Raw genomic sequence first — 22,456 nt, 5'->3', positions numbered from 1 at the left:
GCCAGCGGTCGGAAGGGGCAGCGCCGCAGCCGGGGGCCCGGGGCCCCCGTGTCCCGCCCGATCAGGCCACTCGGTACCCTAGGGGTGGGGGGCGGGACGCGCGGCTCGCGGGGAGGGGGCCTGGCCGGGCAGGTGCGGGCTCCGGGGGCGGGGTCTCAGGTTACAGCCCGGCGGGGGGCCGGGGGCGGCCCGCGGTTTGGGCGAGTGCGCCAGCCTCTCGAGGGGCCGGCGCATATAACGGGCGCCGCAGGGCCGGAGACGCAGAGCGCCGCTGGGCTGCCGGGACTCCCGCTTCCTCCTCCTGCTCCCAGGCCTCCTGCATGAGGGCGCGGTAGAGACCCGGACCCGCGCCGAGCTCCTGCCGCCCCGCTGCGCTCCGCCGGCCCGGCTCTCCAGGCCCACGGAGAGCCATGATCCGCCTCGGGGCGCCCCAGACCCTGGTGCTGCTGACGCTGCTCGTCGCCGCTGCCCTTCGGTGTCAGGGCCAGGATGTCCGTAAGTCGCCCGCCGGCCCCTGCCCTTTCCCTCCGTCCCGGCTCTGTCTCTCCGGAGCTCGCAGGTCCCGGGGCGCGCGGCTCACGGAGTCTCGGGCACAAGAAGTGCGGGCGCTAGTCAAGCTGGGTCTGGAGTGAGGGGTCCCGGCCCTCCGTGCGGGTCGGCGTCAGAGGCGTTCACAGGTCCCGGGGCTGCCCAGGAATCTTGAACTCGTCCAGTGCTGGGTTGGAGAGGTTTGCGCACAGGCGTCACACGCGCCCTTTTCCTTCAGCTTGGGTAGTTGGGCGCACAAGCGCACAACGCGCCTCGCCAGCGCTGAGTTCCAACTTAGTCTAAGTGGGAGTGCCCTCATGCCAGAGGGCTGACTTCTAGCCTGCCAGGGGGTCAGAGGCTGGGGGGTTCAGAGGGGAGGTGGACAAAGGGGACTGGCGCTCCCACACCGGTGGCCGAAACCCGAGACCACAAAGGAAGACGTGAGAGAGGCTCTTGGGTCCTGGGTGCCTCTCTACCCCTCACCCCCACCCCCGGCCCCCTGCTGCGGCTGCAGCCCCACTCTTACCCAGCTGTCCTCTGCCTCCCTGCTGGTTAAGGGTCGGGACATCTCCTGGGGAGGCGGCTGGAAGGTTCCAACCTGACCCCGCTCTAGACAGGCTCAGGTAGTGCCCCCTCCCCCCATTTCTCCGGAGGTGCTACAGTGAGTTACTTTTCAGTTTCAGGGATGCACGGAGCCAGTCTGCGGGGATGGGGTAGGGCTGGGCAGAGACTCAGAGAGACCAGTTCAGAGAGAGAGGGTATGGAGTGGCCAGAGGCTTTACAGCTTGGGCCGAAGGCGCTCGGGCCGCACTTCTCTGCGCCTCCTTCGGTCCGTGTCTGTCTGGGATCACATTCAGCCCAAACGGAGCCTGGAAAGTGTATTAGGTGGAGAGGCTTTTTCCACGTGTTTGGCACGTTTCCGAGGCCAGGATTCCAGCTCCCTCTGCATGTGTCACAGATCTCAGTCCATCGCAGGTGGAACTTTCAAGGGGTGATTGAAGTCCCTTTGTGGAGGAGGCTCCTGTCCTCTCCCCCTCCACCGGCCGTTTCCAGAGATGGTTTGGGATGCCGTGGGCTTGCGGGTGCCTTAGGGTAGCCGACTCTAGCGGGGTAGACCAGGTTGCCTTGGAGGGCCCTGAGGGCCTGTGAGGGAATGCAGAGTGTCTACACATCACCTGGGCCCAGGCTGATTCTGTTTCCGTCCCAAATTTGCAAGCACACACCCACGAAGCTGTCTCAACTGCACCCTGCCTTGGAGGGAGATAGAAGTAGCTGGGCGCTAAAACAAATCCCCAACCATCCATTAGGATAGAACCCGGGGTGCTCTCATAGCGATCCCGGCGGGATCGAATTCCACAGGTTCTTGGGCCCCAACCTTCCCGACGCTCCTCCTCCCCTGGTGGCGACTCCATACCCCAGCGGCTGGTTCGCCACCCGGGTGCCTCCTTCGGCCCCTGACCGGAGATGTGGCGAGGACGCCTCGCAGGTCTCGGACCCAGAGCCCCGCCCTCTCCCGCCTTCCTGGAGTTTGGCTGCGGCGTCTTTGACCCACATCTCCTCCCGCAGCCCTCAGCTCCGAGCGTGCCCGGCTGGGAGAGGCCTCAATCTCCCTTTGTGAGGCTGCTGGCCCGCGAGGTTGGCAGCGATGGCTTCCAGATGGGGCCGAGACGCTGCCCGTGTTTACTTAACCGGTTCCTCGCGGAGACCTGTGAATCAGGCTCTGTGTGCACTCGAGAAAAGCCCCATTCATGAGAGGCGAGGCCCGGTGGGCGCCCCGGACCCCGACCTCTCCCACAAAGCCCCCCTGTGCCCCGGCCCCGCGCAGCGCAGCGGCGAAGCCAACAGTTCCCCGAAAGAGGCCGCTTTTTAATTGGCGGCCACAAAGAGTCACTTGTGCCTCGCGGGGGCCCGGGAACCGGATCGGGCGCGGGCTGCGTCTGCGCGGCGTCCGGCGGCATTGGTGACCGCGCGAGGCTCCTCTGTCCACACCCAGCGGATCTGGTTACCGGCTGGCTCCTTTCTGGGACGTTTAATCCATTTTGCGCTCTCCCAGTGTCTGGGCCAACCGGGCAGGAGCCGCAGCCGTCACTCTCACTTGATGCTGCCTGCCCCTAACCCCTGCGCCCGCGCCCAGCAGGGTGTACAGCGCCCCCTCCTCCCGGGGGCCGCCTTGGCAGAGGTGGGCTCTTCCTTAGAGCGCTCGGGACGCTGCTCTCCAACACTCGACGTGGCCGCCAGCGTCCACACCACCAGTTGTTGCAGCCCCGGGTCCCACAGCTCTGTATTCCGCTGGGATCTCCGGCCATGCCCTTGCCCACCGGCCAGGTGTGTGTTTTCCTGGTGGAAACAAAGAGGAACATTTGTCTTGGATTTTCACCCTCCTGGAGGAGCAGGGGCAGGTCCCTGCCTTTCCCCGCCTCCCAAATTGTGGCTCCTTCCCATTATTCAGCCCTGGCTGCCACCTCGGCTTTGGGGATTTGACGAGAAAAACAGCTCAGGGCGCTCCCCAGCACGTGGTGCGGGCGCTGCGCGGCGCAGCTCTCCGCACACGTTTCATTCGCCGCGCTGTGGGAGGGACCAGTGTCTCCTCTCATGCTCGCATTCTTGGAAGAGGCAGGCCTGGGAGGGCGGTCTCAGCCCAGGCCAGGCATTCAGCGCCTCCTGCCCCCAGCCTGGGGAGCGCTCTCTGGACTCCTCTCCAGGGCAAGCCGCTGCAAGTCAGCCCTGCCCCCAAGTGGTCCTAACCCTAATGAGGCTTAAAGGCTGCCCTCCACAGGCCCTACCTGGACTCTGTTTTTTGGAGGTTGAGTGCTTATAGTTCCAAACTTCTGTGGGTGGACTTTTCGACATTCCTTCTGAGTTTTAGCCCTCAGTTGTTTAGCAAATCCCATAATTTCAGCAGATAAAAGCCCTGTCTGCCAGAGGCTGGGGTCTCCCAGTTTTCTCCCTCTGCTCTGTGCTCACAGCCTCAGAGATCTGCCCAGTGTCAGCTTGGGCCCCATCCCTGTCTCCGCCAGGCTCTGTGGGGTGGGGGGAGAGTAAAACTGCAGCTCCCCACCTTCTGGGGTCCAGACTTTCCTTGTGCAGGAGCAGCACACGGCCAGGCACCTAGTACTTGTTTGGCAAGCACCTTGGAGAATGAAAGATGTTTGGAGAACTAGCTTGTTGGTTCCTCCTGTTGGATGACGGAGCCTACATTCTTCAGCATCTGAATGCTGTAGAGTTGATCATACCTCTTTCTCTTTCTCTCCCTGGCCTCTCCCCCCACCCCTGTCCTCCACACACTGCCCCCTCCCCTTGCCCCTGCTTGGTGCAGAGGAGGCTGGCAGCTGTGTGCAGGAGGGGAAGAGGTATAATGATAAGGATGTGTGGAAGCCGGAGCCCTGCCGGATCTGTGTCTGTGACACGGGGACTGTCCTGTGCGACGACATAATCTGTGAAGACACCAAGGACTGCCTGAGCCCCGAGATCCCCTTCGGAGAGTGCTGCCCCGTCTGCCCTACTGACCTCGCCACTGCCAGTGGTCGTAATTTATTTATCTCCTGTTCAACATAAATAAATTACTTGCGTCTCCCCATGGATGCTGGTCACCCTGCAAGGCAGAGGTGCTGGGGATCCATGGGCCCTCGAGGCTGGGGCAGGAAGGAAAGGTCACTTCTCACTTAAGCAGCACTGGCCTAGACAGGCCCTTCCCTTGCCTCCAGACATGGGCTTCCAAGACCCACAGAAGCCCCTCTATGGAATCGCCTGTGCAATGGCTGGAGCTGGCATGGAGACCAGATGCTCAGTCTGGCCAAGACGTGTGCTAATCCCCCTCTGCTGGCCATGCCCCATCTCTACTGGAGAGGCAAGGGCAGGCCCTCCTCCTAGGACGGACGTGGGTGGCAGCTGTCTCTTTGCTGTAACTTCCCTCGAGGGCAGCCACCAATGCACAAGCAGTTTCGGAGAGCAGATGTGGCTCCAGGACCGTGAGTGATGGAGGGTGGCAATGGGGCTAGGACAGGGACCTGAGAAGTGGCCTTTCCTTGACCCTTCACCGGCACTGGCTCCCTTCATGCCAGTGAAGCGTCCACGCCTGTGTGGTGTGCCGCTGCTGTTGGGGGCGGGGCAGCATTAATCTGGGGTGGCACTGGCTGTCGTGCTCTTGGTAGCCCTGTGCCCTCCGTTGTGAGTGCTTGCTCTGAGGAGAGCCTGCTCTAACGCGAGACCTCTCAGCTCCTGACTCTGCTGGGGTGTGGGGGTGGGACTTGAGAGGGGCTCCCCCCCGGGGGGTTGAGGGGCTGCCCGCCCTGCTCTCCGTCTCTCTCGCTGGCTGGCAGTCTTGAGCTCTCTCGCTGGCTGGCAGTCTTGAGCTCTGTGCTTTCCTGTTGCCGCTCTAGCTCTTTGTTCGCATGCCACCTGCCTTCTGGATACCAAAGCCTGGGGCACCTCTCGGTAATTGCAGGGCACAGCGACCCTGACCCCTTGGGGGTCAGCAGAATGACTGGACGCTGCCCCCTTCCTTGGTTGTGGCCTCTCCTTTGTTTGACACCCATCAGAGTGTGTGAGTGTCAGGAACTGTTCTTAACCATTGCACGAATCTGACCATCTCTCTCTCTCTGTCTTCCCTCACAGGGAAACCAGGACCAAAGGTAAGGGCTTGTTTTCTCCCCGCCTCTCCTCTCCTCTCTCTGTTTTGCTCTTTGCATTTCCTTCTTTAGCAGCTGTGCCTCGCCGAGCTGGCCTGCAGTTCTCCTGACGGCTGTGTCGGGGGCTCCTGCTTGCTGGGCTTGGTGCTGGGGGCTAAGTGTGTTCACTGAGCTTCAGCCTGCACGTTTCACATTTCAGGGGCAGAAAGGAGAACCTGGAGACATCAAGGATGTGAGTAGAGGTTGTGCCCACACTGCTGCACCTCCTGCTCTGGTGGGCATCCTTTTCTTGACTGTCCCCTCATTTGTCCCCCTGGTGTCTCTTACAGATCGTAGGACCTAAAGGACCCCCTGGGCCTCAGGTGAGAGAGGGAGGAGTCCCTGCCCCAGGGGTTGCCCTGCGTCCGAGTTGCTGCCGTGCAGGATCCTCGCCTTGCTATCCCCTCACCTCTTTCTCCACCTTTAGGGACCTGCAGGTGAACAGGGACCCAGAGGTGACCGTGGTGACAAAGGCGAAAAGGTGAGTAGAGAGGGACACTGCCTGACCCTGCAGGCCCCCTGGGTCCTCCAACTCTCCCCCCCCCCACCTCTGCAGGAGCAGCCTGGGACAGGTGATCCTTGAAGAAACACTCCATCACATTGATGCTCTTCTCTCTTACTTCCAAGGGTGCCCCTGGACCTCGTGGCCGAGATGGAGAGCCTGGGACCCCTGGAAATCCGGGCCCCCCTGGGCCCCCTGGACCGCCCGGCCCCCCTGGCCTTGGTGGAGTAAGTGTCCTCACTTCCCCTCCTTCAGGCTGTCCCTTCAGAAGTGTGGTTCCAAGTTGCCACTCACCCTCACCTGGTGGGCTCCCAGGGCTGCCGACAATGTCTGGCGTTTAGTGGGATCACACACAGGCCAGAGAACGTGATGCCCAGGGCCCCTGTTTCCCACACTGGGTATCTCCTAGATCTGAGCCATGTGGTGGGCTCTTGGGGCTGGGGGTAGGGGAAAGGCTGACTGAGCACTTGTGTTTCTCTGGAGGAAGGGTGACCACTGTCCTTGGAAGATACTCATTCTTGGTCCTTGCCAAGTGCATTCCCAACAAGCACTGATTCTCATGAAAGAGCCCCACTGAGGGGAGGTGTGTGGCTGCGGTCGCCTCTGGAATCAAACCAACCAACGACTGCCTTGCCCGGTTCGTGCCGGCTTGCCGCTTCCACGACTGCTGAAACGTAAAAGCGCTCACTACATCCCCTGCTGGAGTAATTCCAGATGTTGACTGCAGTCTTGGAGAGCAAAGGACGCCTTTAGCAGGGGTGTGCTGGTTGTGTCTCTCAACACACGTGAAGTAACCGATGTAGTGTTTTAGAACATAGAAGGACTTTGATAGACTGGGCTGCCAGGGACTGACACGCGTGCAGTCAAGACTTGCTCTTCCAGGCAAGTGGTCTCACCGCTGACATCCGGCATTCCCCAAGCTGCATCCCGGGCATCCCTCGTGACTCTGATCGGTGCTAGGTTAGCCTCCGGCAGTCGGAGCCCTTCTGTCCAGATGTGGTTTCCTTGGCCAAGTGGAGGCGACCCAGGCCTCGCAGCCCCTTGATGTTGGGGGGTTCATTTTCAGAACTTTGCTGCCCAAATGGCTGGAGGATTTGACGAGAAGGCTGGAGGCGCCCAGATGGGAGTGATGCAAGGCCCGATGGTAAGGAAGAACGCCTGTTCTCTACAGCCGTGTGACGGCGGGTACCCTCTGCCGTGCAGGTCCTGGCCTGGAACAGCTCCCCTGTAGTTAGTCCAAGCATCTGGGCTGTGCTGGTGGCGGCACCAGCATGGATGATGTGCCAGAGTGGCTAAGACCGGGGTGGGAGTGGCTGCCGGACCAGAATCTGAAGAGCAGTGTCAACTGCTCGCCCGTGTGCGGGAGACTTCTGTGGGAACCCCTGCAGCCCTGGCTAAGCAGAGAGCAGGCATTAGTGAAGGAGAAAGCAGGGCCGGCTTGTCTGTCCCTGAAGACTGCTTGCTGTGGGGGTGGGAAGTGAGAAGGAGTGGCACTGGGGGCCCCGGTCCTCTCTCTGGGCAAAGGTGGCACCCCAGGGGCTGCTGGAGGGTGTGTCCGGTGAACCTCATGTCTTTCTCCCCATGCAGGGCCCTATGGGACCTCGAGGGCCTCCTGGGCCTGCTGGTGCCCCTGTAAGTACTGGTTCTCCCCGCTGGGGGTGACTCCTGTGCTCACCACACTCTGTGGTGGCTTGGAGGTTTGCAGGGTCAACATAGTGTTCTCTCTTGACTTCTTAGGGACCGCAAGGATTTCAAGGCAACCCTGGGGAGCCTGGCGAGCCTGGCGTCTCTGTGAGTTTTGGCAGGGGCCCCATCCCTCTCCCGGGAGCCTTGATGAAAGACCCCTGGGACCATCCAAGGAAGTGCAGATGTCACTTCTTGGCTTTGGCAACTGTGTCATGACTGTGCCAGGAGTTTTGGGTGACTGGCATCCAAAACCAGCTCCTGAAGCTCCGCCCGTGGAGTCTGCACCTCTGACATCTGCTGCTTTGTCTGCAGGGTCCCATGGGTCCCCGCGGTCCCCCTGGCCCTCCTGGCAAGCCTGGTGACGATGTGAGTAACTGGTCGGGCACGAGAGGGTGTGCGTGGGGTGGGGGGAGCAGTCCTGTGTCTCTACTTGGCACTCGGCTCGCAAGTTCCCTGTGGCTGCATGAGCCCCAGGAAGGGAAACAGAACTGAGGCATGGGAGAGGGGAAAGCCAGGCAGAGAGACACAGAGGAGAAGAACAAGGAGCCAACTACGGGCGTGACCCTCGTAGTGAGGGAGCAGCGGCCCGAGTCAGGTGTCTGCAGAGGATGCAAAGGAAACCAGAGGCAGAGGGCTCGAGCCGCCTCTGTGAGTCACTACACAGACAGCAGAGGGTCTGGGGGCTGGGGAGAGGGCCAGCAGAGGAGAAAGGGAGCTCCCAGGGGAGCGGGACACCATGCCCGTGTCAGAGGAACAAATCCTGGCTGGAGGAGCCGTGGTGTGGAGGAAGCCAGTGGCAGGCGGCCAGCGGGCTGCTGTCAGGTGCGTGCTCCCTGTGCAGTGCCACCCAGAGGCTGAGGCTTCTCTCTGTCCCCAGGGCGAAGCTGGAAAACCTGGAAAACCTGGTGAAAGGGGCCTTCCCGGCCCTCAGGTAAGCCCTGCCCACTGCAGCCCCCAGGGTCTTCTAGGAGGGTCCCCAAGAGCCTTCTGACCTACACAGGTCATGTTCGGGCGAGCAGCGAGACTAGAGCACTGTGCTGAGGTCGTGATTGGGGTCCACCCCCACACAGGCCTGCGAAGGAGGGTGGGAGGGGACTGTGTCCACTTTGCACAGCTAAGGAGGCTCAGGGAGGCGAGGCCTGCATCTGACCCAAAGACTGTGAGAGTGCTGGGGTCCCCGCTCCTGTTCCCCTGTGCTCTGACTGCTTCCTCTGTGGGTTGCAGGGCGCCCGTGGCTTCCCGGGAACCCCAGGCCTTCCTGGTGTCAAAGGTCACAGAGTAAGTACCCGGTGAGGTGTGCTGGGGTCTGTAACCCTCCTGTTTGTGTTCCTGGAGCATGACCGTGCTTCCTCCTGTTCCACAGGGCTACCCAGGGCTGGACGGAGCAAAGGGAGAAGCTGGCGCTCCAGGCGTGAAGGTGAGCGGGCAGGCGGGCGGGCAGGGCCCGGAGTCCTGGCGGGCGGACGGCAGGTGCCCCTGGAGCTGCCGCTGGGCTGTGGCAGAACTTCCCGCAGCTTCCTGGGAGTGTGTGGCGGGCAGCCACCCTGAGCTCGTGCCCTTCCTCTGCAGGGTGAGAGTGGCTCCCCCGGCGAGAATGGCTCTCCAGGCCCCATGGTGAGTGTGGCCCCAGACTGTGATCAGTTACCACCTCCCTGTAGGCAGGGCAGACGCAAAACAAGGGGCTAGGTGGGCTGTTTGCTGCGCATGCTCCGGGTCACACACCGTGTGCCGTGATGCTGAGATGTTGTTTCTTCTCAACATTTCAATCTCCTGCAAGGAGCGAGAGGTGGGGGGACGTGGCTCTGCAGGGGCAGCCCCCGGAGCACCAGGCCTGGGGAGGGGGCAGGTTGCACTTCCCACGTCGACTGCCGCGGAGTCAGCTTACGCCTGGGCTGTCCCGATGTTGTTCCAGGGTCCCCGTGGCCTCCCTGGCGAGAGAGGACGGACTGGCCCCGCTGGCGCTGCAGTAAGTAGTTGAAGGGTGCCTAGTTCACGTGCTGTGGCCGTCACAGCCACTGTGAGGCGTGCAGAACCCCTGCACCCAGAGCTCACTCGAGGGTGCCTGCCCTGCGGGTCCCAGCCAGCCCCTCACCCTGTCAGTGCAGCTGGACACTGGGGCTCCCGGGCACCCAGCAGACTTCACAGTCTTGCCTCAGCCCCCGCTGCTGGTGGTGCCTCCCCCATCATCCCATGAGGCAGGTTCTGGTCTTCTCACTGTGGAAGAAGACACTGAAGCACGGAAGGTCACGGAGCCCATGGCCAGGTGCCCTGGTCAATGTCAGGAAGTGGGCACAAGGGGGTTGGCAGCCAGTGGGGGTGCAGCTCTGACCCCCCGAGAGCCGTTCCACTCGTGGATCCTGCTGCCCGCCACATGGGACATCTGCGTGCCGGGAAGCCCCTCAGCTGTGCCTGGAGCCCTTGTTGCCGGGCTGCTGCAGGGCCCTGCCCCGGGCTCCCTTTGTGTGAGGGTTGGAGGGTGCTGGCAGATGAGTGGGATGTGGCCGCGGCTGGTGGTGGCTGCAGTCACAGTGGCTGGGACGTCCTGCTTCACGGCACCCCTGCTGGTTGGGCTGGCTGTGTGCAGGGTCCAGCACAGGAGGCTGGCGGTGTGGCTTTCCTCTGGCCTGTGCCCTCCAGGCCTCAGCCCTCCGTCCCCCGGCAGCCTCCCGAGCTGCGCAGGTGCCTGTTCTGTGCTCGGGGCCCAAGGCCCCCGCCGGCTCTCCTGTGAGCCCAGAGTCGAGGCTGGGGACTGGGGGCTCCCTGCCGCCCTGGCCCCTGAAGAAGGAGCCCAGGTCTCCCAGGGTCATGGTCCTAGCTCTGCCAGTGCCGCAGCTCCTGTTGGGCTTTGTCTCATTCCTGTGCGTGCCACCCTGGCCTCTCGCTTGCAGGAACGACCCAGAGCCAGGGGCAGGTGGTGTGCACGGCCTCCTCCTTCGGCTTCCGAGGAGAGGCAGGGGTGGGCAGGGGTCTCACCATGGAAAGGCCCAGCTCCACCCAGCCCAGGGGCTCCTGGACTGTGAGTCATCAGGGTGCTGAGCACAGAGCCGGGCCCAGTCCTGCTGGGGAGGAAGGGGCCTTGCCTTGGGCCATGGCTGGGCCTGTGATCCTGGGCCGGGGAGGCAGCCTGCCTCAGCGCAGGTTGTCTGGAGAGGGGCTGCGCTGCTGGGCCACTGTGCTTCCATCCTGTCCCCGGGGGCCTCCAGGTTAGGGAGACTCGCCGTCTAGCAGGACGGTTGTGGGTGATGGAGCGCTCGGCACCCGACCTGAGCTTCGAGTGAGAGAGGAGCAAGGCTGTTGTTCTGGCCACCCGGCGGGCAGACCCCTACGCCTCCCGGCCCCGTGCTCAGCAGGGACACCACGCGGTGCCCACAGGGTGGGTGGGGCGGGCCAGCGCGATGCTCACGGTGCTGTTCCCTTCTCCTCACAGGGTGCTCGGGGCAACGACGGCCAACCAGGACCCGCCGGGCCTCCGGTGAGTCCCTGTCGCACCCAGCAGGGGCCATCAGGCAGCTCAGCGAGGCTGCAGTGACCGCAGCAGATGCTCGCGTCACTGGGAAGGGGGGAGGGGGGAGGGGGGAGGGAGGGGGGAGGTGTGGAGCCACAGCCAGGCTGAGCTTCCTCCAGGGGTTGCAGGCCAAGGTGGCTGCAGGGGGAAGGTGGCAGGGGCTGCAGAGACCCCGTCCAGGACTGCTGCTCACCTTTCTACCCTCCCCTCTGCAGGGTCCTGTCGGTCCCGCTGGCGGTCCTGGCTTCCCTGGTGCTCCTGGGGCCAAGGTGCGTGTCCCCTCCCCACAACCCTTGCCAAGCCCCCTCTGTCCAAGGAGTCTCTCCCCACCCCCACTCTGCCCACTGCTGCTGAGGTCCAGAGGTGGCCAGGAGGAAAGCACAGGGGACAGCGGAGATGGGGGGGCTGCAGGCTGGGAGGGGTAGCAGGGGCCGGGGCCGGTGCACTCTTGACAGAGGCTGGGCCCAGCCCGTTAAGGCCCCGTGCCTGGGGGGGTTCCAGGCATGAACAAGAGGCCTCGATGTCACTGGCATCAGATGGCTCTGCCCCTCCTGGGGGTTTCCACGGCAACCAGACAGTGTCTGAGGCCCTGTGAGCCGGGTGAAGGGGACCCATTGTGAAGAGGGGCAGCGGAAGGTGAGGGGCCCGACCTCAGGAAAACGTAATCACAGCCGTGAAGCCGAGGCTCTCCCGAAGGAAACCTGAGCTGGCCCTGCCCTCTCTCCAGGTCGGCAGCCCTCCCTGGGGGCCCGTCTAGAGCTCAGAGCTCAGCGTTGGAACTTTCAGGAAAAGGAGAGTCAGAGCCGAGGCGTCTGGGGGAGGGGCTGCCGCGAGAGCAGGGGCCGCTTGGGCGCTGCAGGCGCAGGCAGTGCCCGGCGGAGGTGACTGAGTGTTCACTTCCAGAGCCTCAGCTCTTTACTCCCAGAAATGGAGGCTCCGGCCGGGCTGCCCGGCCCTGGAGCTGGGGCGCTGTGTGGAGCGGAGAAGGCACCCGGCCCACAGCTTGGTCAGCTGGGGACGAGGGACAGGCCGTGTGTCAGCTCGGCTTTCGGGGCTGTGTGGACCCCGAGAGGCCAGTGTCCACTCCTCTCTTCATGCCACCTTCCCCATCTCTCCCCAGGGTGAAGCTGGCCCCACAGGGGCTCGCGGCCCCGAAGGCGCCCAGGGTCCTCGCGGTGAACCTGGCACTCCTGGGTCCCCTGGGCCTGCTGGGGCTTCTGTAAGTACAGCTGCTCGTTGTCCTGGAGGTGGGAGTCTGTGGCCTTCATCCTGGCCCAGCGCCTGCCCCGGTCTCTGGCCGTGGCTCCCTCTGGGCACTCCCATGTGCAGTAGGGATGGCACTGGGATGGAGGTAGGAGGCCTGGTGCTCACGCGATGACGGCCCTGTCTCCTCTTTCAGGGCAATCCCGGAACAGACGGAATTCCTGGAGCCAAAGGGTCTGCTGTGAGTGCCGTCCTCGCCCTGCCCTCTCCCCGCCCGCCCCCCATGCCCTCGCCTGACCCCTGACCACCGCCCTCTGCTCCTGCGCAGGGTGCTCCTGGCATCGCTGGTGCTCCTGGCTTCCCTGGGCCTCGTGGTCCTCCTGGCCCTCAAGGTGCAACTGGTCCCCTGGGCCCCAAAGGCCAGACGGTGAGAGCCCAGAGCCAGCCCCTGCAAGCCCTGTGGGGTCAGCCCCACCACCTGGCTTCTGGCGCGGGGCCCCAGAGTGAGGCCCTGCCCCATTCGTTCTCTCTCTCAGGGTGAACCTGGCATTGCTGGCTTCAAAGGAGAACAAGGTCCCAAGGGAGAACCGGTGAGTGTATGCCCCAGGCCCTGTGCCCCTGCCTTCCCCCCCACCCCCACCGGCCTGGGCCCTCTCAGGCTGCACTGGGAGAAGGCCTGACCCAGCTCCTGCTCCCACTCCCACAACCCTGCTGTTCACAGTGGGTGCCTGCAGGCCCCTCATTCCCAGCCCCCAGCGTGGGCAGCTCCCGCCCCCACCCTGAGCCCCTGGGCCCCTCGCCCTCAAGCCCCCACCCCAACACAGCTCCTGCCCCCACCCTGGGCCCCTCGCCCTCAAGCCCCTGCCCTCACACAGCTGCTGGGGCTCCTCTCTCTCCGGCTGCCCAGTGCTTGCCGCAGGGCCAGGTGGAAAGTCACCTTGTCTTTCTCATGTGTTTGTCCCCAGGGCCCGGCTGGTCCCCAGGGAGCCCCTGGTCCCGCTGGAGAAGAAGGCAAGAGAGGCGCCCGAGGAGAGCCCGGCGGTGCTGGGCCTGCTGGTCCCCCTGGAGAGAGGGTGAGTGGACGAGGGTGGAGGGAACATGCCTGGTTGTGCTCTGGATTGTTCCCTTGCTGGGCCATGTGACTACTCTCACCCACCACCCTGGGGTCCGCTCATGCTCATCCATGTCCCTGTCATGGCTGACATGGAGCAGTCATGGAGCCCCTCCCAGAACGATGCGCCAGGCCCACCAGGTCACCTATCAGTCTTGCAGGCCTGGCCGCTGCTTTGTGGCTGCTTTGTCTGGGCCGCTCTCACCACCACCTCCTCCTCCACTATTTCTAGGGTGCTCCTGGCAACCGAGGTTTCCCAGGTCAGGATGGTCTGGCAGGGCCCAAGGTGAGTGGGGAAGAGGGACTGAGCTCCCCACAGCATCCCTGATACGTGGCGTGTCCTGACTCCCTCCTCCTCTTGGGTAGGGAGCCCCTGGAGAACGAGGGCCCAGTGGCCTTGCTGGCCCCAAAGGAGCCAATGGTGACCCCGGCCGCCCTGGAGAACCTGGCCTTCCTGGAGCCCGGGTAAGACCCCCCCCTACAGCCCCTGGCACTCTTCCTGTGGGTCCTTCCCACCTCAGGACTCTCCTGACATCACCTCTCTCCTTCACTGAACAAAGGGTCTCACTGGCCGCCCCGGCGACGCTGGTCCCCAAGGCAAAGTCGGTCCTTCGGTAAGTCCTGGGGCAGGTGGGTGGGTAGGAGAGCTGGGGGGTGCTGGGCCTCATGAGCTCTGAGGTGTCATCTGGGTACCTCCTGGTGGATGCTCTGGGTACCTGGATGCCCAACAACACCTGTCATGGAGTGGCTTGTACATGGTCAGCCCTGGGTGCTGGATGCTATGGCCCCTGCCTACTCCCGAGTCTGCCCACAGTGGGCACTGAAAGGACACGTTTGGGCAGGTGTGGTCAGTGTCTGTGGTCCTGAGTGGGATCCATCCTCTCTTTCAGGGAGCTCCTGGTGAAGATGGTCGCCCTGGACCCCCCGGTCCTCAAGGGGCACGTGGACAGCCTGGCGTCATGGGCTTCCCTGGCCCCAAAGGTGCCAATGTAAGTAGTGGTGTGTTAATTTCTCCCTGCCATGTGGTGCTGACTGCAGCTGTGCCCCTCGGGGAGGGGGCTGCAGACCTGAGAGACCGGGCAGAGGGGGTTCCCTGGGTACCCTGGCCTCACTGTCCTGCAGGCCCGGAGTGATCTGGGGGCACCTGGGAGCCTAAGATGCTGCAGCCACGATGTTCTGTGGGCAGTGCCCAGAGGCTGCCACCAGTGACGCCTGTGTATGCCAGAGCAGAGCTGGCACCAGCCCCTCTGTCCTGCTGTCCCTTGGGATGGCCCTCAGCTGCTCCTCACCTAAAGCTCATGTCTTCTTCCTGCAGGGTGAACCTGGCAAAGCTGGTGAGAAGGGACTTCCTGGAGCTCCTGGCCTGAGAGTGAGTGTCCCTCCCCTGGCCCTTCTTGTTGATGGCTGTGCCCTAGGCATGTCCTGCCATAGCCCACATCGGGAGCCCTGCAGGGTCCACCTAGGGCGTGGGGCAGGCTCCCCTGCAGAGAGAGATGGGGACGGTGGACACGGAGCTCAGCTGGGGTCACAGAGACTGCAGAGCTGAAAAGATGCTTGTCACGATGCCACATTTTTCTTTTCCCTCTAGGGTCTTCCTGGCAAAGATGGTGAGACAGGAGCTGCAGGACCTCCCGGCCCTGCTGTAAGTAGCTGCCTGTGGGCAGGGGCTCAGGGCCACCCAGTAACGGAGCTGGCAGCTGTGGACTGGGCTGGGCTAGGTGGACCCCTTTGGAGGCTGGGGACACCTGTGAGCTCTCCTGCCACCTGTGGCCTCCCCCAGGCTGTCTTGCTGCTCAGAGCGTGGCTCACTTCCCCTGTTCTCTCCTCTGCAGGGACCTGCTGGTGAGCGTGGCGAGCAGGGTGCTCCTGGGCCTTCTGGGTTCCAGGTAGGTGGCCTAGCCAGGCTGGCTGTCCAGTCCCTGTCCTCACGGGGCCTCTGGGGCCCACACTTCCCTGCATCCCTGGCTCTCAGGGCTAGCGCAAGAAGGTTGTTCCGCTGTTGACTCTTGTCACTCTGCCTTCCAGGGACTCCCTGGCCCCCCCGGCCCCCCAGGTGAAGGTGGAAAACCAGGTGACCAGGTGAGTGTGGGGCTCTTTGCAGCTGGAGTTTGGAGGGGCCCCCAGGAGGGGATGTTCACCATCTGAGGCTGGAAGCCTTCGTCCTCTCACACCTGTGTCCTTTTCTCCAGGGTGTTCCTGGTGAAGCTGGTGCCCCCGGCCTCGTGGGTCCCAGGGTGAGTGTTCCTCAGGCCTGTACTGTCCCTGTGCAGTTCTGCCAGTACCTCCCAGCACCGCGGCCTGTCCACCTGCCTCCCTGCTCCTACCCCCACCCCCACCCCCAGCACACACACCCTGCCACTGCTCTTGCCTGATCGTCCTTGGCCCTGGCTGCAGGGTGAACGCGGATTCCCAGGTGAACGTGGCTCCCCAGGTGCCCAGGGCCTCCAGGGTGCCCGTGGCCTGCCTGGCACCCCTGGCACTGATGGCCCCAAAGTAAGTGAGGCCGAGGCCTGCAGGGGCCTCCCTGGGGGTAGGGAGGAGTGGGAGATGGAGCAGGGGGGAGGGGTGTGGGACCCTGGAGAGGCACTGCCCACCACAGACCCCCTTCTTGCCTCCCACCCCAGGGTGCACCTGGTCCTGCTGGCCCCCCTGGGGCTCAGGGCCCCCCAGGTCTGCAAGGGATGCCTGGAGAGAGGGGAGCAGCGGGCATCGCAGGGCCCAAGGGAGACAGGGTGAGTGCCAGTTCTTGTGCTTCTTGCCACCGTGTTCCTGTCCCTGCCCCTGGAGACCTCAAAGCCTCCCAGTGGTACCCACCCCTGCCACCCATCACCTCATCCCTGAGGCCTCAGCCAAGCCCTCGGGTGGCATCTGAGCACTAGGGCCCCCTCCAGGGTGGCCTGAGCGGGCACGGGGTACCGGAGTGGCCCCTGAGGCTGCCGGCTTCCTCTTGCAGGGCGACGTTGGTGAGAAAGGCCCCGAGGGAGCCCCCGGAAAGGACGGCGGACGAGTGAGTGACTTTGGCCACAGGGCCCTGGGGACTGGAGTGGATGGACCCTGCAGGAGAGCAGGGAGGACGGCTGGAGAGCGGGTGGGGGTGTGGAGGGTCCCTGGGCTGTGTTGCGTGATGGGACTTCCTGTGACAGGCCAGAGGGCTGAGTGGGTGTCCTGGCTCCACTGGGCAGCCCCAGTCTCTGCAGAGGCCTGGCCCCTGCTTCCCTCACGCCACTGTCCCCCCTCTCAGGGTCTGACTGGTCCCATCGGCCCTCCTGGCCCGGCCGGCGCCAACGGTGAGAAGGTGAGTGGACGCCATCTCGTCTCCTGCTGTGTGGTGGCATCTCCTCCCCGCTCAGCTGTTGGCCTCCTGCCTACCTGGGGCTGGGGGAGTGAGGGCTGGGGGTCTGCTCAGGACTGAGACGTGGCTGTGGGCTGTGCAGTGGGCCTGCAGTGGGCATGTGTTCCGCACAGCATGGGGAGAGTGGCCCCTGCATGTGCCTGGGTCTCAGAGGCCCAGTCTCACTCTGACTCCCCACGCACAGGGAGAAGTTGGGCCTCCTGGTCCTGCAGGAAGTGCTGGTGCTCGTGGGGCGCCGGTGAGTATCTCAGAGGCGACTGCTGGGGGCAGACGGGAAGGGGGAGACGTCCCAGCAACCGCGGTGCAGGTGGGAGGAGACGGGAAGGGGGAGACGTCCCAGCAACCGCGGTGCAGGTGGGAGGAGACTTGGGCCCACAGAGCTCCTGACCAGGAGGGGCTTTGGTCAGGACTGGCAGGGGCCTGAGCTCACCCGGGGCCCTCCTCTCACAGGGTGAACGTGGAGAGACTGGTCCTCCCGGACCTGCTGGATTCGCTGGACCGCCTGTGAGTGTCCCTCCCTCCCCGCTCCCATTGTAGCTCCAGGCCCTGGGCTCTGCCACGCCCCTGGCACCCCACGCTAGTTTGACAACCCTGTCTCAGACACCTGTGCCGGCCCATGCACACATGCATGCACACACACACACACACATGCTCACACATGCTCGATCTCCCGTGCTTTGGGAAGACCTGGAGTCCCCCGCTCTCTGTCTTACTGTGCCCGTGGGTTCCAGGGTGCTGACGGCCAGCCTGGTGCCAAGGGAGAGCAAGGAGAAGCCGGCCAGAAAGGCGATGCAGGCGCCCCTGGCCCTCAGGGCCCCTCTGGAGCACCGGGGCCTCAGGTGGGTGCTCCCCCCACCCCAGCACTGCTCCACAAGGCAGGGGCTCCCGGATGGGAGGGGGAGGCCCAGCGGCTGGATCGGCGGAGTGGTGAGGAGGCTGGGGGACACCCCATGCTGTGTCACAGAGGGGCTTTCGTCGTCCTGGGTGGGGGCCCAGTGAGCACGGCGCCACGGCCGGACAGGCTCCCCCCGGACGGGAGCTGCACAGGCACGAGGCAGCCTCCCAAGCCGTTTCCTTCGGAAATGTCTCTGAACACCGGGCCTCCTGGGCCACTGCCCTCACTGCCGCCTTTCCCTCCCAGGGTCCTACTGGAGTGACCGGTCCTAAAGGAGCCCGCGGTGCCCAAGGCCCCCCGGTGAGTGAGGCCCCGAGGCTGGCCCCCTTCCCCTGCTGCCCCTGCAAGTCCCTGCCCAGGGGCATTCAGGGGCTTCTCTCTCCACACACAGGGAGCCACCGGATTCCCTGGAGCTGCTGGCCGCGTCGGACCCCCCGGCTCCAACGTAAGTGATGCCCTCAGCTGGGCCCTTCCTTACTCCCTGCCCACTGCCACCCCTGGGAGGAGAAGCTGACTGACCACAGACAGCAACCCAGAGATGGCTGGGCCTGAGCTTCAGCCTGGGGCTCAGCGGGCAGCAGGGGCTCTGTGATCACCTTCACCCAGGCATAGCCTTCTCAGCTGGCCTAGGAGCCCGCGCAAGGGCCTTTGTGGCCACCTCCACGTGCAGAGCAGGGCTGGGGCAGGGGTGTAGGAACGCGTGCAGGGAAAAGCGCACACATGCAGGGGCTGGGGAGGCCAGGGCCAGCCACTCCCGCAGTCACAGGGGCACAGTCCTGCACTGGGGTGGGAAGCTGTGATCCCCAGGAATGCGATCTGAGTTCTCACTTCCTGCACCTGCTCCTCCAGGGCAACCCTGGGCCCCCCGGCCCCCCTGGTCCTTCTGGAAAAGAAGGCCCCAAAGGAGCGCGAGGAGACAGCGGCCCTGCCGGCCGAGCTGGAGACCCCGGCCTCCAAGGTCCTGCCGGACCCCCTGGCTTGAAGGGAGAGCCTGGAGACAGCGGTCCCTCCGTAAGTCCCTCACCAGGCGCCAGAGAGCAGGGGGCTGTGGGGTGCTGGACAGCGGCACTCAGCTCTTGTCTCGCTTCTTCTCATAGGGCGCCGATGGCCCCCCAGGTCCCCAAGGTCTGGCTGGTCAGCGGGGCATCGTGGGTCTTCCTGGGCAGCGTGGTGAGAGAGGATTCCCTGGCCTGCCTGGCCCGTCGGTGAGTGAGGGTTCCCAGACCCGGCTGAGCAGGAAGCCTACACTGCAGGGGGTGTCTCTGTCCCGGGCGGTGCTCACCAGTGCCCTCCTCCTCCTGTGTCTCCTCAGGGTGAGCCCGGCAAGCAAGGAGCACCAGGCGCGTCTGGAGACCGAGGTCCTCCTGGCCCCGTGGGTCCTCCCGGCCTGACAGGCCCTGCAGGTGAACCTGGACGAGAGGTGAGTCCTGGGACCCGCCCTGGAGTGGCCCTGACCCGGCGGGGGTGGCCTGGCAGCGAACACTAAGGGCCTCTCGTCCCCCCGCCCAGGGAAGCCCCGGTGCCGACGGACCCCCTGGCAGAGACGGTGCAGCTGGAGTCAAGGTGAGCTCTGGGGTCACGGTCTCCTCCGAGGCCAGCAGGACTTCTGATTTTGCCTCTTCTGGAACATCCGTCTCGGAGTCTGAGACCTGTCTTCCCACAGGGTGACCGTGGGGAGACCGGTGCTGTGGGTGCTCCCGGAGCCCCTGGACCTCCTGGCTCTCCTGGCCCCGCCGGCCCGACTGGCAAGCAGGGAGACCGAGGGGAAGCTGTGAGTACTCTGGCTCAGCAGTGCGGCGAGCAGCCGGGAGGCAGTCCCTGGGCCAGGCACTCCGCCCTGGTCCTCTCCGACCCTGCTCTCTCTCTCTGCCTCCTCACAGGGTGCACAAGGCCCCATGGGCCCCTCAGGACCGGCCGGAGCCCGGGGAATCCCAGTGAGTCCAGTCCTGGAATGATTCCGACAGGGACAAGCCTGGGGGCAGCAGGGCCTGTGGGACCGACTGGCACCTGTCCTGTGTCGCCCTGACCCAGTCCGTGTCTGTCTCATTCCCAGGGCCCACAAGGCCCCCGCGGTGACAAAGGAGAATCTGGAGAGCCCGGCGAGAGGGGACTGAAGGGACACCGTGGCTTCACAGGCCTGCAGGGCCTGCCCGGCCCACCCGTGAGTGTCGCCACCTGCACGCAGCCCCCAGGGCCTTGCTGCTCAGAGCCTACACGAGCCCCCTGCTGCAGGGGCAGCTGGGCGTCGTCCTAACACATTTCTGGGTCTTCCGGGGGCCGGAGGTGGGAGTGGGGTGGCCAGGCCTGCCTCCGCCTCCCTGCTGACCTCCGTGCTCTGCCACGCCCTCTGCACAGGGCCCTTCTGGAGACCAAGGTGCTGCTGGTCCTGCTGGTCCATCCGGCCCCAGGGTGAGTGAGACCCTTCCCGAGGGGCTGGTGTTCCCACTGCTCTGGGGTCAGAAGCCCTGGGGACTGACCGCGGCTGGAAAAACACGCGGGGCCCCGCTGGCCAGGGGCGATCAGGAGGGAGGGTAGCACGGAGCTCTCCTGCCGGCTCCGGGCCTTGCTGCCTGGGGAATCTCACAGTGCAGCCGTGGGGCTGGGGCAGCCACTCTCTCACTGCTTGCCCTCCCCTGCAGGGTCCCCCCGGCCCTGTCGGTCCCTCTGGCAAAGACGGCGCCAATGGAATCCCAGGACCCATCGGGCCCCCCGGTCCCCGCGGACGTTCAGGCGAAACTGGCCCTGCTGTGAGTATCCTGACCCCTCGCCTGTGTCTGGGGTGTCCTGTGGGCTCAGGGCTGCTTCCGGAGCGGCTGCCTTTGTCCTGGGGGCCCTCCGTGGTGCAGGGAAACAGGAGGGGCCCAGGAGGGAGCCCGTTTGCTGAGTCCTGGGCGCCTGCTGACCGGTTTGCTTCCTGCTTTAGGGTCCTCCTGGAAATCCCGGACCCCCTGGCCCTCCAGGACCCCCCGGCCCCGGCATCGACATGTCCGCCTTTGCTGGCCTAGGCCAGAGAGAGAAGGGCCCCGACCCCCTGCAGTACATGCGGGCCGACGAGGCGGCCGGCGCCCTGCGGCAGCACGACGCGGACGTGGACGCCACGCTCAAGTCCCTCAACAACCAGATCGAGAGCATCCGCAGCCCTGAGGGCTCACGCAAGAACCCTGCTCGCACCTGCCGGGACCTGCAGCTCTGCCACCCCGAGTGGAAGAGCGGTGAGCCTGAGGCCCGGCTGGGACACTGGGGGTTGCCCTGGCTGCTCTGCGGCTGAAGTGACCCCAGCGTGGATCCCTGCCCTCCTGTGCCCCTCTGTGTCCTGCGCCCTGCCCTCGTTCCCCTGGCCCTCTCGGGCAGGCATTGCCGCTGTGCCTGTCTGAGCCCTGTTGGGTGCTGCCTCTCCCTGCAGGTGACTACTGGATAGACCCCAACCAAGGCTGCACCTTGGACGCCATGAAGGTTTTCTGCAACATGGAGACCGGCGAGACCTGCGTCTACCCCAACCCGGCCACCGTGCCCAAGAAGAACTGGTGGAGCAGCAAGAGCCAGAAGCAGCAGCACGTGTGGTTTGGGGAGACCATCAATGGCGGCTTCCACGTGAGTGTGGCGCTCTGGCTCGGCCGGCTCCTCAAATCCTCCTCTCCTGCGAGGCTCTGGTACCGGCCTCACCTTTCCCTCCACTTTTCTCCTGGGCTCGAGAGGAAGGGAGGAGCAGGAGTTTATTTCCACAAAACCTGACTTTCAACAGCCCTCGGAGCTTGCCCCACTCCCTGGAAGCTGAGCCCAGCTCCCCGCCGCACCCCACCGGCAGAGCAGGCAGTGGCCGTGGCCCCTGGGCTTGGTGACTGTGGCTGCCAGGCCTCATGCCCCTGCTCTCGCCCCGCAGTTCAGCTATGGAGACAGCAGCCTGCCTCCCAACACTGCCAACGTCCAGATGACCTTCCTGCGCCTGCTGTCCACTGAGGGCTCCCAGAACATCACCTACCACTGCAAGAACAGCGTGGCCTACCTGGATGAAGCCACCGGCAACCTCAAGAAGGCCCTGCTCCTGCAGGGCTCCAACGACGTGGAGATCCGGGCCGAGGGCAACAGCAGGTTCACCTATACCGTGCTGCAGGATGGCTGCACGGTGAGTGGGGCTGCGCGGCAGGCGCCGGTCCCCGAGCGCTGGGCTGATCCAGGCAGGCCGCAGAAATGCGACTGTCTACACCCCCGGCCCCAGGGGAGTCAGAGCCTGCCCGGCGTGTGGTGTGGAGGGCAAGCTTGCCCGAGGCAGAGCCAGGACAGGCTCCTTGCCAAGGGGGGAGGGCCCAGCTGCCAAGCACAGGAGCTGGAAATGGGGGGGGGGTCGTTGGCAGGCCAGGCAGGAGGTGGCACCTGAGTGGCTCGGGCCCGGAGGTGGGGGCTGCTGGTGCCAGAGACCCCTCCTGAGCGGCCTGCTCTTCTCCCCAGAAACACACCGGTAAGTGGGGCAAGACTGTCATCGAGTACCGGTCCCAGAAGACCTCGCGCCTGCCCATCACCGACATCGCGCCCATGGACATCGGAGGGCCTGAGCAGGAATTCGGGGTGGACATAGGGCCCGTCTGCTTCTTGTAAAAGCTGAGCTCTGAACAGCCAAAGGACCCAAGTGCTCCCACCACAGCCACCCTCGGACTCTGCACTGATGGCGACGGCCCCCACGCCCACTCGCCCCCGCTCTCCAAGAGACCTGAACTGGGCAGACTGCAAAACAAAAGCTGGGTGTTCTATTTATTTATTGTCTTCCTGCCAGACCTCCGGGTCCAGGCAGAGGCAGGAAACTAACTGGTGTGAGTCCAACGCCCCGCCCAGAAGCAAGGCCCGTGCGGGGCTGGGCGCAGGAACCGTGCGTCCTGCACGATGGTGCTACTCCGTGTCAAACACCTCTGTATTTTTTAAAACTTCAATTGATATTAAAAACAAAAAAATTATTGGAAAGTACCCTTGCTGTGTGCTTGGTTCTTTCGCTTGTCCTGCGTTCTGGCTGCACCC

At 64.5% G+C, this 22,456-nt stretch overlaps 1 protein-coding gene across 2 annotated transcripts; it reads left to right on the top strand.

Moving 5' to 3' along the window:
- Positions 1–278: 278 nt before the first annotated feature.
- COL2A1 (collagen type II alpha 1 chain) lies at positions 279–22,405 on the top strand. 2 transcript variants are annotated; one of them, NM_001195671.3, is given in 54 exon segments: positions 411–495; positions 3,845–4,051; positions 5,143–5,159; positions 5,356–5,388; positions 5,486–5,518; positions 5,623–5,676; positions 5,823–5,924; positions 6,764–6,841; positions 7,285–7,329; positions 7,435–7,488; positions 7,696–7,749; positions 8,261–8,314; positions 8,608–8,661; positions 8,747–8,800; positions 8,953–8,997; positions 9,296–9,349; positions 10,811–10,855; positions 11,104–11,157; positions 12,009–12,107; positions 12,288–12,332; positions 12,420–12,518; positions 12,628–12,681; positions 13,057–13,164; positions 13,435–13,488; positions 13,569–13,667; positions 13,763–13,816; positions 14,093–14,191; positions 14,518–14,571; positions 14,791–14,844; positions 15,035–15,088; positions 15,228–15,281; positions 15,392–15,436; positions 15,597–15,695; positions 15,827–15,934; positions 16,156–16,209; positions 16,444–16,497; positions 16,739–16,792; positions 17,005–17,058; positions 17,286–17,393; positions 17,696–17,749; positions 17,841–17,894; positions 18,299–18,460; positions 18,547–18,654; positions 18,762–18,869; positions 18,959–19,012; positions 19,113–19,220; positions 19,330–19,383; positions 19,503–19,610; positions 19,805–19,858; positions 20,089–20,196; positions 20,373–20,661; positions 20,853–21,040; positions 21,330–21,572; positions 21,896–22,366. In NM_001195671.3, coding segments are annotated over 54 exon segments (4,464 nt in total). In that variant the 3' UTR covers positions 22,043–22,366.
- Positions 22,406–22,456: the final 51 nt, after the last annotated feature.

The sequence above is a fragment of the Oryctolagus cuniculus genome, chromosome 9 (assembly GCF_051225735.1).
Source record: "Oryctolagus cuniculus isolate XC-2025 breed Fujian yellow rabbit chromosome 9, ASM5122573v1, whole genome shotgun sequence".
Lineage (NCBI taxonomy): Eukaryota > Metazoa > Chordata > Mammalia > Lagomorpha > Leporidae > Oryctolagus > Oryctolagus cuniculus.
This window is presented reverse-complemented; position numbering and strand designations above follow the sequence as displayed.

Bases quoted from the DNA above. Each gene is read 5' to 3' on its own strand.
- COL2A1 (XM_002723439.6), top strand. From the start codon at position 411: ATGATCCGCCTCGGGGCGCCCCAGACCCTGGTGCTGCTGACGCTGCTC. The intron at 7,750-8,260 runs GTGAGTAACTGG...CTCTGTCCCCAG, and splicing joins CTGGCAAGCCTGGTGACGAT to GGCGAAGCTGGAAAACCTGG. The intron at 12,108-12,287 runs GTAAGTACAGCT...CTCCTCTTTCAG, and splicing joins CTGGGCCTGCTGGGGCTTCT to GGCAATCCCGGAACAGACGG.